This window comes from Neopsephotus bourkii, unplaced genomic scaffold, assembly GCF_033783945.1.
Source record: "Neopsephotus bourkii isolate Nb327-2 ecotype Australia unplaced genomic scaffold, CSIRO-AGI_Nbou_v1 NB_230, whole genome shotgun sequence".
In the NCBI taxonomy this organism is placed as follows: Eukaryota; Metazoa; Chordata; class Aves; order Psittaciformes; family Psittacidae; genus Neopsephotus; species Neopsephotus bourkii.
This window is the reverse complement of record NW_026900740.1, coordinates 1,860,269-1,875,843: the sequence shown is the minus strand read 5'-3', so window position 1 is coordinate 1,875,843 and position 15,575 is coordinate 1,860,269. Positions and strand designations below refer to the sequence as shown.

The 15,575-nt window shown below is 39.4% G+C and overlaps 1 protein-coding gene across 1 annotated transcript in view; it reads right to left on the bottom strand.

Annotated features, from left to right (window-relative positions):
• The window catches only part of AACS (acetoacetyl-CoA synthetase), a 41,629-nt gene continuing 26,054 nt past the window's right edge, over positions 1 to 15,575 (bottom strand). Inside the window, exons 9-18 of the mRNA XM_061344685.1 lie at positions 13,549 to 13,629; positions 12,558 to 12,682; positions 9,874 to 9,938; positions 9,571 to 9,693; positions 8,126 to 8,239; positions 7,510 to 7,635; positions 5,834 to 5,903; positions 4,867 to 4,925; positions 3,841 to 4,043; positions 1 to 1,341 (exon numbers count right to left, since the gene is read on the bottom strand). Of these exons, the coding sequence (XP_061200669.1) occupies positions 1,204 to 1,341; positions 3,841 to 4,043; positions 4,867 to 4,925; positions 5,834 to 5,903; positions 7,510 to 7,635; positions 8,126 to 8,239; positions 9,571 to 9,693; positions 9,874 to 9,938; positions 12,558 to 12,682; positions 13,549 to 13,629 (1,104 nt within the window). The 3' untranslated portion in view covers positions 1 to 1,203. The remainder of the gene's footprint in view (positions 1,342 to 3,840; positions 4,044 to 4,866; positions 4,926 to 5,833; positions 5,904 to 7,509; positions 7,636 to 8,125; positions 8,240 to 9,570; positions 9,694 to 9,873; positions 9,939 to 12,557; positions 12,683 to 13,548; positions 13,630 to 15,575) is intronic.

The following is a 15,575-nucleotide window of genomic DNA, read 5'->3' as shown; positions in this document are numbered from 1 at the left end:
TGCAAGTTAAAACACATGTAATATATAATATATATATTTAAAGATCAATTTCTTTTAATTAACTATCAATGCTGAATGCATTCGACACAACTGTAAGTACATCCATGATTTTAATGCATTAAATACTTAGCCCACAAAACTCAAATAGTGCAGGAGATACTGAATGCCAGAGGCTCGGTACAACTACTGCAACTGAATTGTATGTGCTTCCATTTTACTGTTTTAGTATGCTCATGACAGTATTTTTCCCTTTATAAACTGGAAGGATACAGAGCTAGAAAACATTTTAGGCTTCAGCTTTCAACGTGACACTTAGTAAAAAAAGTTACAAAATACATCAGCTTTTAATAAAGACAATGGAATTCTTCAGCTAACATAACACAGGATCATTGCCTTAAAGCCAAGTCCAAAACAAGGAAGCAAAATGCTGCCTTCAACTGCAATGATGTTAACCCACAGTAATAACAGAAAATTCCGTGGAAATAACAGGAAGTTACATCAGGAATAAGGAGGAGGTGATTGCTCCCCCACCTTCTGAACCCCCATAAGTCTATCAACTAAAAGCTTAAAACAATAGGAAGGTTACATCACAACATGAAGCAGCAATTACCTTCACGAGTACCGTGAGATATTTCAAGACTGAAAGTATTCCAAGTCAAGTCAGGCGGGTTTAGTGCATTATGATTTGGCTTTATGAAAACATTTAAGTGCACACTACATAGAGAACACTTGCATGTTTCATGGTCAAGTAGTTAAAGTCAGTGTGTATTCCTTACAGGTGACAAACACACAGACTGAAAAAAGTGTTGCTAAAAATCCAGTTAAAAAAAAACAACAGGAAGTTGAGTATTTTATGGAAGAAATATCCTATTTGCAACTGTAACTGATGCTACTGATGCTCCCGTTTAATGGGCTGTTGATATGAGTCTAACGCGAAAAGATGCACTCCTATATATAAAGATCAAAACAGGCAGGTTCCTCCTTCCAGGCTGGAAAAAACTCCAAGATATATGGCATATTTAACCAATAAAAGGAAGCTAAGCTTTACCCATGTCTTTCATAATGCACTTCATGAAATATTTTTTCTGTTAAAAGAACCACTGGTATTAAATAGAGCTTTTTCTTTACATACAGTATTGGTATATATACAAAACAAACACAGAACAAAGACAGATGCAAAAAAAGAAACCCAAACAAGTGAGTTCAGAAGTTCTGAAGCTCAGGAATATTTCGGTACAGTTCCAAAGTCTCTGGGTTTGAGAAAGCTCCCAGCTGCAAAACTTCCTTCCCTGCAATTACTTGCTTCACAGCTACTTCCACTTTCTTCCCATTTATTGTATACTGAAAAACAAAAATGGCAATGACAGTTACACTTTTCATTTAGTAGCTTTATGGAAATATTCATGACACCCCACCCCCAATCCCAGAACAAAATCAAAGCTTAGCACAATGTCTTCCCTTTTTTGTTACACTTGAGGCACCAGACTCTTTCTTCTAAGAATCACTTGAAGGGTAAGTGGGATTCAAAGAACAGTTTGTAATTCTAGTTTATTATTCCTACTTGGTAACACTGTGAGAACACCATCAAGCTCCAACTTAAACAGTGAAACGCGATCAGAATCATGGTATAAACACCAAAAATCTCTAATGTTTTATGTTCTGACACATCCAATTTTCAAACAATTCTTAATTTTCTAAGGGTGGGCTCAAAACTAAAGCCCAATCCCACTGGGCTTTGAGAGAAGAAAACCTTCTTCTTAAATGTGTCTTAAAAGGACAGTCTTTTTCTAATAGGGTGAAGTGAAACACTGAGCTTAAAATGGTCCTCTACAACTAAACGCTTCAAAACAAACCATAACAGGCTATGGGTGATCAGAATGCTTACCTGGTCAGGACAGGACTAGAAAGATTTGACTGAGAGTTTGTATTACATTTCTAATACCTGGGTATCTCATTAAAACTCTGCTTTGTAGTATTAAAGTCCAAATCACTTCAACGCAGCTACACTGTTTTTCTACCAGTACATAGTGTCTGTATAGTCAGGATTAGATTGTGTGTTCAGATAACAATTCAAATACAGTTCTAAAAGTAGCAGAAAACAGGAAAATGTTTCCCTTCCAAGCCAAACTTTCAAAGATGGGAGCCAGCTTTGATCACTTCAGCACTAGCACGTTTACCTGAAAGGTAATTAAAATTCACTCAATTGTAAATTCAGTCGAAGTGAGAACTAATTAATGATCTGAGCCGGCTTTCCTGAGGGGCCCCATCACAAGCACCTCGCTGCCATCAACCTCGTGCTGTACATTCAGGTGATTTACATGCTTTACAAGTTCAACACTTCATGCAGAACCTAAGCTGCAGCCCAGAAAATCTAGGCTTCACTATTTCATAGGCACCGGGGATTTTAGAGTCATGCAAGGAAGACATTTTGAGCCAAGGATTATTTGCCAACAGTGGCCTGAAACAGCAGATCAACAGATCAGACCCAGGTCACTGCATACACCATAGAGGCTGGCCATCCTGAACTGCAGACCACTTTCACATTGAAACCAATATTGGCAGTAGGCGGGTACCAATATCTAACAATTGGTCTGAAGTCTCGAATTTTTACTCTAGGTACACTCAAGTCCATGCGCAAATGGACCTGAGACAGCTGTTGAGAGGACTATCAGAGAGTGCTATAAAACACAGGCATGCCAACTAAAAGGTTCTTGTGAGACCTCACTTGGAGTATTGTGTGCAGTTCTGGTGTCCTCAACATAAAAAGGACACAGAACTGTTGGAACAAGTCCAGAGGAGGCCACGAGGATGATCAGGGGACTGGAGCACCTCCCATATGAATACAGGCTGAGAAAGCTGGGGCTGCTCAGCCTGGAGAAGAGAAGGCTGCATGGAGACCTCATAGCAGCCTTCCAGTATCTGAAGGGGGCATACAGGGATGCTGGGGAGGGACTCTTCATTAGGGACTGCAGTGATAGGACAAGGGGTAATGGTTTAAAACTTAAACAGGGGAAGTTCAGATTGGATATACGGAAGAAGTTCTTTACTGTGAGGGTGGTGAGGCACTGGAATGGGTTGCCCAAGGAAGCTGTGAATGCTCCATCCCTGGCAGTGTTCAAGGCCAGGCTGGATGAAGCCTTGGGTGAGATGGTTTAGTGTGAGGTGTCCCTGCCCATGACAGGGGGGTTGGAACTGGATGATCATAAGGTCCTTTCCAACCCTAACTATTCTATGATTCTATGGTTCATACAGCAAAGGAGAGCACTAGAGTAACACAGATCCAGGAGACTGAGCATGTAGATCCTTTAGCTGTACAAATTTCTCTACCCACCCTTGTGTGCCCATAAGCACAAGGATTTTAATAACTGCTACAGTTAAGGCACTGAGAGATCTATGTTTAAGTGGCTAAATAGATGTGAAGGTGAAATGACTTACAAAATGATTTTATGAATTTGCTGAGTACTCAGCTTTCATAAGGATGTCACTTGAAACAGCAAAACAAAAACAAAATAAGCTGAGGGGTAGCCAGAAAAGATGAAGTTAAAGGAAAATATTAAAAAGGTAATTTAAAGGGTTTAAGTATATATTACTGAGTGAGCACGACACATTTATAAACTGAGAACGGGCATTTTTAGGTATTGTTAAACAAAAACATGCTTAGCTGAAAAGGAGAAGAAATGATGTTGCTAGGCAACATAGACAAACTATTTATAAAGCTTGAATACACTTTTGAGATGCTAAAATTTCCACGCATGTGGGTTTGAAGAGCAATGACAACTGCTCCTTAATTACTATTCAAGGTGACAAAGAAAAAAGTAGGCAGCATTTTTCATGACATACCGGAATGCCTTTGGTTTCTAGAATGAGGCTTGGAACATGCCTGGCAGAAAGCGCTCTACGGATTGCATCCTGGATCCTTTTCACCAGATCCTTGCTGAACGCATGGTTTAATGCCATCTTCAGGAAGAGTATCACCCTCTCCTCCCCATCTTTGTTGTACTGAGGGACACAGAGGCTATCAGAAACTTCCTCAAAGGCTTCAACTGAAAAGAAAGGAGAATCCTTATTAGCACTTGCATTTGTGTGTTATTCAGTACGCACATATTCTGTGCTTGGACCAAAAGAAGCATCAGCTCCGCAGAGCTGCAAAGGCAAAACAGACATTGTGGCTATGTTATTCTATAAGCTTTGCTCTGGCTGCTCTGAAATTTTAACTCCTGCTTAGGTGAAAATCCAGGTTTAAGGACAAGGTCATATTTAAGTCCATGACAAAAAAAAAGGCATAGCTTTTGGGACCGAAGCTTTTACACTAAGCAGTTTTCTTTGGGTTTCCTCACAACCCTCATTACTGCAGAGACAGAAAACTAACACGCTGGATCACACAAGAACCAGGAGAAGCAACAGGCCCTTAAGTCTCAGCTTAGCACCCCTGCAGGTGCATTTTCACAGCCCTTCACAAGACAGACCTTTGAAATATGAAGCACAAGCTCAAGAACTTCTTGTAATTATGAGGAAAGACAGAATAAAACTGCTTGTCTTGCGAGGGGGAAGGAAAACCTCAGCAGTTAGGTTCTCTTATAAATCTGTATTATATAATTAGTCTTTAAGGCCTTATTATATGAAAAAAACATCTTACAGAGCACAGATCTTGAGCAGTCATCTCCAGCCCTACAGAAGCTTTGGGAAAGCAATCCATTTCAAGTCTTCAAAACTGAATTTTACTGTTAGTGCTAATATGCTCTCTGCTGACATTTGAAAAACGGCAAATCTTTTATTACCTAATCCTTCCAAACACCTGAAATGCAAGCATTATAAAGATTTAAGGCAACAATGTCATCGCTGAGAGGTGGAAAGTTAATTTCATACCTATGTTGTAGATTTCAGAACTTCCGAATCTTACTCCATTTGGATTTAAGGTACCATCACTGAATCACACACCAACAAAACAAAGAAGCATTGAAATGTGATTAGTTTGATGAAAAGAGAAGAACTAATGCAATTAACCAAATCTCTCTACATTTCATGCAGTGAATATGCAGCCACATTAGAAATAGAATTTTAAAAGAATTTGTTTCAAAAAGACATTTTGCTCATTAAAATGAAGTTGTACAAAGCAGCTCAACATTATTGCTTGATCCTTTCCTAGTGCCTCCTCTTTCCAGTAGCCTACAACTACACACATGCCACTGATGACCAAACAGACCAAGGATCTTAGTAATCCATCATATTGCACTTGCGCATCATTACTATCCAGAAACTTATAGCTGGAACTTGTGTTTCATATATAGCAGCCTCATACTGTATGTCTGTTGAGTAGGTCTGTTTGTGAAAACGGAAGATACAGAATGAAGGCAGCACTCAACTGTGTTTCGAACAACAACTTTTAAATGCAAGCAGAAAATGTAGCCACAACTGTGATCTTGAACATCTGTGATGGCCAGCACAAGCACAACTTATACCTGACCTCCTGTAATTTCAGTTTTGCTGTAAAGCAAGTCAATGGCAAAGGCAAGACCAGAAGAAAAGTTTCCTGATTCACCACCTTAAATGTGCTGCACTCTCAATTTGAGCTCTTATAAATGATCATTATAAACCATGGACCAGAAAAACAAGTTCAACAGTTGTCCTGTGTTCACACAGACAAAAGTGGAATAGAACTTTGAAATGGGCTCCTTCCCTCTAATGCAGCTGCTCTGATTAACTTAAGGGCTGGAATTCACAATACTGGATTTAACAAAAGTAATATAAAGCTAACAGGGAGGATGAAAAATAATGTACATTATGCTCTAAGGTGAGGTTTGTAGATTTTAATGCTTTCACCAAAATACTATACCTGCGACCCAGCATGACAATTCCTCCTGTCTTGGGATTAATTTTGCAGTAATCACCATGGGCCCAAACACCTATTAGAGAATGACGGAGATTAAGAAGCTGATTTCATATTCATCCAGTCACGGCAGGCATTTGTGTAATCAACTCATGTTAACTTAATAAAACACATACAAAAATGTAACATATCAGATCTAGTATGAGAACTACCCACAGCAAATGTAGCAGTACTTAACTATGCAAACAATCCACACTGCATTTACTACAAAAAGCTAACACACATGAAAGTAGTTCAGACATTCGGATCAAACTAGGTTATCTTCTGATTATTTGCCTGTATGACTATACAGTATCCTTTAGAAAACAGGTGAATAGCTGCTCTAAACACCGTATTTTGAGGGAACTGGGAGAACCTTCCCCAAAAATAACACCATTCCCACCAGTCTTTCTTGATCCCCTTTTAGGATGTGCAATCCTATGCAAGAAGCTTTCTAGGCTTGCACAATAGGTCTCAACAATTCCCTTGAAGCTTATGTACCTAATGATCTTGAGTTGCATTAATATGTAATCAGATTTGACTGCAGAGCTGGAATAACTTTTGTATTCCTTTTAAAATTGCTACCACTACAGCAGCCTGCCACAGATATACAGGTCAATTCTAGTCAAGTTTTTCTAAGGAAAACAAACAACCCTCAATTGTTTGCACAGGCATGTACACATAAGACCATTTTTTAACTTCACTATGACAACCTTAAGCCCATTTACAAGGAAAGACAGAAAAGAGGTTTCAGACAGAACCTCTGGACCTCAATGATTTCAATATAACAACTGTCAGCACAGGTTTATTTTTTCCCCTATGTACTGTTGTCAGGCTTACATGCAAACCAACTCCCACATTCCCTCAGTTTTCCTATATAATTATCTCCTGATGCATGTCCCGACTTTGCTTGTGAATTCACTCTGTATTGCTGCTATTTATAAAAAGCTTCCATCTCCAACAAGCAGCAGCTTGAGGTCCTGTCCCTATAAAAGCCCCTGCCCCATAGGCAGCAGGGAGTTCAGCATTGCTGTGTCACATAAGCAAATGCTCTGGATGACATGAGTCCTCCAAATTAGGAAGAAAGCTTCTGGCACACAGTACCTTTTCCTTTACTCTTACCACCACTGGAAGACTGTACAAATGCAGACTCTGCATGTCTGAAGCTGCATATACTTAAACCTCATGCTAATGAGGTAGCAGGGTCAGTACTTATCCCTGAGGATTCACTCTTCCAGCTAGGTAGCAGCAGTCTGGCAGAGGTGCAGTAGCACTCATTAATGGCTGATTGCTCCCTGACCTATTCAGCACTTTCATTTCACACTCATGCCAAGCAGTCCATGTCTGCACTACAGATTATCAGGCTGTTACAGGCACATCTGCCTAATGAGAGCAGGAGCAAAATGGGATTGGAGCTTTTCAGAAATTCTTAAAATTGATTTGGATCCATATTCAAAACAAACCACTAGACAACAGAGTGAGATACTATGAAACTTGCTATGGATTTCTCACCTTGGAAATCTAGATTCAAAAATGCACTTACATATCACTGGGCAAGAATAAACCTGTGCTTTCTTAAGAGCAGCAATACCATCTATATCCTTGGTCAGTTTGAGCAATATCCAAAGCCTTTCATTACATACCTGGGAATTTTGAAAAATATGCCTTCCTGTATTTGCTTCCATTCTCATCATTCCAGAAGTGTGTGGGCTGACAGGGAATAGGTTTGGTACAAACCAGCTCTCCACTTTCACCCCAAACTGGTTTTCCTGTTTACAAGGAAAGAGGTAAACAATAGAGTACCAAAGCAAAGAGCATCTACAGTTATTACTTACATGCCAGATGCTGCTGTAGCTATAAGATGAGCTGTTACTGGTGTGCTTAACAGCTTGTGTTCAATTCCTAAACTCATCCCTATCAACCTCAGTAATTTCAGGAGAGCTGCACCGCATGGTGGAAGCTAGCCTGGCTATATGCACAGCAACATAGCTAACTAACACACATACCAGAGGCTAGAATTTGGCCTTGATGTGTTTTAGCAGAGCAACGGAAAAGGAGGGCCTTTATACACATAGATTATCTTCACTAGACTCCTGTATGATCGAGATGAGATGGATTCAGAGGCAAGTTTTATGGAACATGCTTCCTAAGTGAAATCACTCATTTAACAGCTGACCATTTACCCATCTGGTGAATTAAAATTAAGGTATGTAACTACTGTATTTCATAAGTTTGCAAAAGAGCTTTGATAACAGTTACCTTCATCATTCCATGCTTCTACAGCCATTCCAAGATTTCTGGCCTGAATTTCTCCTTTGTAAACTGGAATTGTAACATTCTGACCCATGAAACACGAAATTATATCTGTCCCACCTACAATAAAATAGTCCATTTAGAATACACAGTATATTTTGGAAAAAGCAAAACTGAAAATGACTTAAGAACTCTAGAACAGCTCCTGATCCACATTAAGTAGCATAGACAGACAAGCATTATCCAGGATGCTATGGGACTGAATAAAAGAAGGTTTATTTTCTTACTTTACATGTCTTTATACATTTATGCCCTTCATGTAAGAATATTCCTTAAGGCATAACTTTTCTTCTTCCAACAGTTTCTTTAATCTCATTTAAGGAAGTTTCTGTCTATCTAATGAGAAAAACAGGCCCTAGTTTTCAGACTTAGATATTTATGATCACTGAGAAATGTTTTCTTGTTTGTTTGAATTAGTTTAAGGTAATGTCAAGCTATTCCACTCAGTATTTACTTAGCTGTTGTATCTCATTCTCATTAGCAGGGAGGGGGAGGAAGGGAAGAAAGGGGAGCCATGTCTATAGAATGAACAGCTATCTTAATGAAAATAGATACTGTCAAAGTGCTTACTTAACTGGAATATTTATAGTCTTTCTAGAACTTCAAGGAAGTGGAATTATAAGACATATCAATCACGTTAGCTTCACTCAAAAATAGTATCCTGCATATGAGACTATTAAAGTCTATTGTAGCAAGTTCTAGATTCAGCACTACTCTTACTAAGGCCTGAGTCACAGGAGACTTCAGTAGCAGAACAGTCAAACCTTAAACAAATCAAACTAAGTTAAAATGCCCTTTGAAAAAGTTGGTCCTTGTTACAAAACAGAACAAGGAGCTCCACGGTGGACTTGCTGTGAATAGAAGCTGCCTCAGCTTGCACTCCTCACAACAAACTACACAATATGTGGGCTTGGTATTTCCCTAATCATGTAATTTACAGAAAACTCTGGCTGTCAAACACTTACTCCAAAAGAACTGAAACAGGGACATGAAAAAACCTCTCCAAGAGGTGTTTTCTGCTGAAGGTAGTTATCTGCAGACCAGTGTGTTCTGTAGGTTAATAGACTCTTTTTTTCTTGATCTCACCCTGCTATCCCTAAGGACAGCAAGTCAAAATAAATGATCCTGCTGAAAGTAAAGCAGCCAAAACCCAAAGCATCCACCATGGCAGAAGCATTCTACCTAAAAGCCTTTGAGTGTATGAGCTTCATTATGGCACACTGAATTATGCAGAAAATCTCTGCACTAATAAGACAGTTAATTCCAGTTTAACTGTAACCAAATCTGAACAATCCAAAGGTTAAGCTTCTTAAATATACAGCAGCAAACAAGAACAAAATGCACAGGCGATGAACAGAATTAGGAAGATGCATGCAGCATAAAAGCATCACCTGAAATGGATCCCAGGAGAACACTGCTTTTTATGTGTTTGTAGACATACTCATAGCTTTGAGATTTGAGCGGTGATCCTGTAGACAGAATAGTGTGGAGGGTTTGGAGATTGTGTGTTTCACCTTGAAAAGAAGGAAGACAACAAAGTAGGTTAAGGTAGAATTTTTACAAGAGTTTGTATCTATTTGACACTACAATCCAGAACAATTACATGAAGTGCTTTGACAAGATTCAGGGCCAGAACCTGGACAGGAAAGGCAGGGGGGACGACAGAAGGGATGCAATAGCTTTTTGAAGCTTACCTGGTTTTAAATTTTTCTCTTCTAGCACAGACAGCCACTTTGCACCCGTTCCAAGGATGGTGATCCTAGAGTGAACAAAGTTTCAATGTTTGGTATATTTAAATAATATGCTAAGACACTAAATGCTTGCAATTCCCACTGCGGCAAGCAGAGGCTGTTAAGACACTGTACATTGATCAGTGAAGCAATGCAGTGTCTTAAAGCTTTCTAAGTGCAAGGCACATTCTTTTGAGCAATCAAAATCAGCCAGATCACATGTCATTTCTGCAGCTTTGAAACTTTTCTTTCCATCTTTAAATATTAAGCAAAGCTTTCCCACCTCCTGGAGAATGCTCACTTTCATTTACAGGAATTCATAACTGCAGAATACGCCAAAGACATCACAAAATGTTATACCATTTATTTCATTAATGGGTCATAATTGTCACTAAGCTGTTAAACACAAACCTGCTGCCTGTTACACTCCTGCCTGTAAGAAAATTGCCATTTCAGAGCACAGTTGAACAAAGAATACTTCACTCTGAAGACATCAGCCAGTGATTTTCCCTCTTCAATTTACAGAGATGAAAGTCGGAGTTGCAGGTGCCTAACTGAAATGAAATACGGCCTAGCTAACTGAATAACTGAATTCTGCCCCTACGAAAGGGTACTGGAGCTTTCCACTACAGTATAATTGAAATTTGAAATGAAGGCTGTCCCCTTCCCTACTCTATCAATAGAAGTGCTAGTTCAGTTTCTGCTGACTTTCAGGAAATCCTCTTCCCTGCCTTCTGCTAATTCATTTTATATTACAGCAATAAACTCGCTCAAGAAAATGCACAGGGACAGACAGGGATAAGGGACACAGTCTTGAGGGCACAGAACATGGGCAATCATACATCAGTAGAACTTCAAATAAGATCCTGCTAGCTTTGCTTTTATGCCAAAGGCAAGAGGGAAGGCAGAACAGCTCTCGAGATAATACTGTTTCATACATGGAGAGAAAGCTATTTGAACACTATCAAAAGGGGATGTCTTTGCCATTTTAGATGGATGACAGTTACTAAGAGGCTGCCACCTCTTGGGCAGGGACAGGCTATTTGCACACTGGGGCATAGAGCAGTTTATCAGGTACATGGGAACAGGACCATAACAGTCCAGATGTGCATTGCTCCTCCAGTTCTACACCAAAACCACATCACACTCCTGTATGATACCTTAGTTTCCTTCCATGCTTCAAATTATTGCTTATTTTACAGCTAGAATACAAAATGCTTCTCTGTTTTTAAGCTCTGACACTTCCTCTACAGCACATACAGAGCCTAGTCTTCTATTATTTCCTCCCAAATGCTACATAACTGGTGGATGGTGACAAAATGGAGTTCACTTGAACAGCTCTTTAATTGATGTCCACTTAAAATCTTGTCATGCAGTATGAGATACCTTGATGACACTGTAAGAATATGCTCTCAGAAGGGAAGTGTGGCACATCTTCAGAGAAGTAAGGTAGTCTTCACATGTTTGAAGCCCTTTTTTTTAATATGTAACATATGACTGAGCTGGGAACAGACTGCATTATGAAGTACCACACAGATGGCCACCGCTTTTAGCGCCAGATTACAAAAGTGAGACATGCAGACACATTTCAGTTATCTTCACTTACTTCTGGCATGCAGAAACAATGCTTAAAAATAAGCTGTGTTATTTCTTGAGTCTAAATTTTTGCCTGTTGTTCTAATGGGTTTTTTCTGGGGGGGAGGTGGGGGGCGTCTTAAGTTTGTGGGTTGGTTTCATGTTGGGTTTTTTTACTGGAAGCATTCTGACTAGGCATTAACCTTCAATTATAATAGCCAGAGACAAAACATCAGCCTTTGAATATTACATGTCACAAAAGATTCAGTGAAGTTTAAATTATTAATTATCAAGAGGCAGGAAGTGAATCTTTTGGCATCCACTTTCTACCACAATTTTAATTACCAATTGAAAATGACGTTATTTTTATCAGCAATAACATTCAGATCTACTCCTTACATCCAGCTGGCAAAATAAGAGTTACCAGAAAGATAAAGTTGAAGCAGAGTACAAAGCTAAATATCAGCACAGGGTTTTACAGCTGTTTATCCAATACCTGCCATTTCTCTGGGCTTTGACAGAGAGGGCACTGTGAGCATCTGGAGGCACAAAGACCTGTGTAAAACAATTAACTAACAGCTTGGCAGGGAAAATTAGGCATTATAGATTTAAAAGCAAAATATGAAAATATAAGCAACCCTGCTGAGCCTTTGCAGTCAATTTATGTCTTAAAGTGTTACACTGAGCCTTATGTTGAACTGCTTGAAAAAAGGATTTTTATTTCCTAAGTTCTGCATGTGCTGAGAAATTACTCCTCAGATTGCTCCCAATTACTGCCTTTTGAAAAGGCTGCTCTTGAAAACTGACTATTGAACCAAAATTCTTTGTTTGCCTGGAATCCAAATACTTGACTCAAATTTGAGACAATCAGCTCTTTGTTTCTCCTGCTCTCTGTCAAAAACTGGTTTAGTACAAAATGGGAAGAAGTAGTACCACTCAAGGCTAAGCCAAAAGATAAACTCATGATGCATACTAGCTTTGATCAAGGGAATGACACCTGTAATGAGGTTGCTTGTATGTGGTCATCGTAACAGCAGCAGAACATTTTCCTCCATTTAATCTTGTTCACATACCCCAGTCTGTCAGTCAAGTCCCAGAGCACATTTGGTGATGGAATTAGAGGAGATCCATCATACAGGACCACTGAAGCTCCTGTAGCAAGCGCAGTCACCAGCCAATTCCACATCATCCAGCCAGTCTGGAAAACAGAAAATACCTACATCAATTTCCATCTTTGTCAGCTAGCTGTCTGCTTTTCTGGCAGCCATATCACAGCCATCAGGAGTGCTGCTTGCTATCATATGCTGGTAGAGGAGCTACAGGCAACTAGAAAAAGATGGACATGTGCAGCTCTTGGCAAAATCATCTGGACCAAAGCATGCTCCTTGCCCTTGTGCAAGAGGTGCCATCTTCCCCTCCAATCTCCTTTTCTCAAGTTTTCCTACTTTAAGAAAGGGTCAAACCAACACCTGAGTTTATGCCCATCTCTGCTGATTATATCTCATCATATTATTTAGGAATCAGAAAGTAAGGCTGGAACACTGCTTATCCTCGCACCTGTCCCAAAAGCGGGTCAGCTACATCTTCCTGATGAATGTTCACCTAACTTACCTTTACAAATACCAAATGAGATGCAGATTCCATACATCCCTATACACATACTTTTAAAGCATGAGTTGAAAGACAGGAATATCTGAGACAAGGTCATTATAACAATTCCTTCATGGAGATATTCCAAACTGATTAGTGCTGTTGAAGTTCAGAAAGGAACTCATGAGGAAATACATCAGCCTTCTCAAAATGTTCCAGTCATAGAAGACTTTGGAACCATTTCCTTTACCACAACATTAAGAGGATAGCCCACCACATAACTGAACTCCTACACAGATCAGATTTATTCAGCAGCTTCTTACCTCCCCACCAAAACAGTTAAATAGGACAATCCCTTGCAGAAAAATTAAAGATATATAAAAATGTACTTGTAGATGTGTATGAAAAGCTCTCCCATCTCTATAAGAGAAAATATATTAAAGTGGTTTTAAAAATGCCTTAAGCCACACTTGCCGTTGTATAGTACATAATAATGTCATTGCTGGTCATGTTCCCATGAAGAATGTGTTCCTTCAGATGCTGTATTAGTGTACCCTGAAAAACAGAGAAAGGAAAATGTAAGTTCACATAAATGAAAAGCAAAACTCTGACACATTAGGACTTAACAAACCCTTAATGTTGTCAATACTTCACAGGATGTACTCCACAGTTAAAGGCAAGTATTGCCTTTAACCACAACTAAAGTAAATCCCAGGGCCTATCTACATCAGCTGCAGCAATTGCATTCTCCATTTTTTCATGTAACTTTTCATCTTCTCCCATTAGACCACTGCAATTCCCCCTGCACATCATTTTTAATCCATGGAATAAATAACTTCCTCCACTTCCAACTCTCCTCAGCCATCAGAGTTGCAGAGCGCTCCATGAAGGCCATAATCTTAATGGCATGCTTTTACTGGCCAGATTTTACAAGATAAGCCCTTTGACAGTTTTGTTTCGGTATACCAATGCAACTGGGAGGAATGAAGGACCTAGAACTGCTATAAACTGCAGCAGCTGCTATACATTAACAATACGTATCCAAACGGTCTTATTTATTAACATCTAGGAGAGGAAAGACCTAACTACACACATCTATAAACATGGAAGTGACTAGCAGCATGAAAAACCTCCCAGCTCAAAACATCAGTATTGATAATGCAGTTAAATATATTACTTTCTTTTCTCTTTTATTGGAGATTCTGCTCAAGTACCTTTCTAATCATCATTAGGATAGACAGATCTACAAACTACTTCATTAAGTCACTAAACTGCAGTGACAAACTGGTGTGGTTAATCTTAAAATAAAGATGGGGTTTGGTTTTATGCAAGGAGTTGCAGTAGAACTACTAAGAGCTTTGTAAGGATGAAACATGATATACACTGAAAGAAAATATATGACAGATGAACACTTGAAATGAAACCGGTGAGTCATAAAACTGGCACATGCTTCAGGAGAAAAGGCAGAAAACATTAAATAAAAATAAAGGAATAAGTCTTATTTTCTCTTTGCGAAGGAACCAGGTCTGGATTCACCTGCTGCTGTTTGAACACATGAAGCTGTCCCGATGCTGCCACCTAGCTATAGCTAACATTCCCTACATTGAAAACTGAAAAGCAGTCAGGATTTGAAATCACTAACTTCATTGTTAAGGTTGCCAAAAGAATTGCAGGTGTTAACATAATTATTCCATTTATAAAAGTAAGCACATCGCCCCCACAGGAGAGTCTGAAAGAGCCACATAAGAGTGAAATTAAAAGTCAAATTCAATTAAAACAAATACTGGCTTTCCTTTTCCTTCATTTAGTTGTTGCTATTGCACAGTTTGGGAAACAAGCAATTTTTTAAACAATTACTTTAGGTAGAGGCTATGAACTAAACCCTTGCAAAACGTGGTAAGTCTCACTCCAGAAGCAAAGGTATTGTGGTAGATTGTATACCTGTTCTAAAGAGCTTATGGCCCAGTGTGCAATCTCAAGTTTATTTATGGGGCTTACTTATAGGACTTGTATGACACCCCCCCCCATGAACCCTAAATGTTCAGCGCTTCATGACACAGATCTGGCAGCTCATAACTTACTGGTCTGCTTCTCTTCATTGGGCTTAACATATGGCTGCAAAGTGCTGAGCATCTGGAATGTCAAAGTATCAGCTGGCACAGCTGCTCCTGAGCCACACCACCAGCACATAGGGGCCAGTGCTAAGGGGTTACACAGCTGAGAGAGAGCAGCTACTCAAGGCTGCTGGTCTCAAACCAGCAACCTCCCCAATGCAGCATTCAGTAGAGTCCAAGCATGAGAAATCCTCAGAGTGATTTGCCTACAGTTACACAAGAGGTCTGCAGCAGTACAGCTATTTAAGCTCAGGTCTTACAAGCCCTTAAGATGCACACAAATCAACTGATTAGGATTTTACAAAAAAAATATCTTCTTAGATAATTGGGAATATGGAATAACTGAAAAGGGGCCTGTCTGAATGAGGTAAGAAGCAGAAGCAAGGT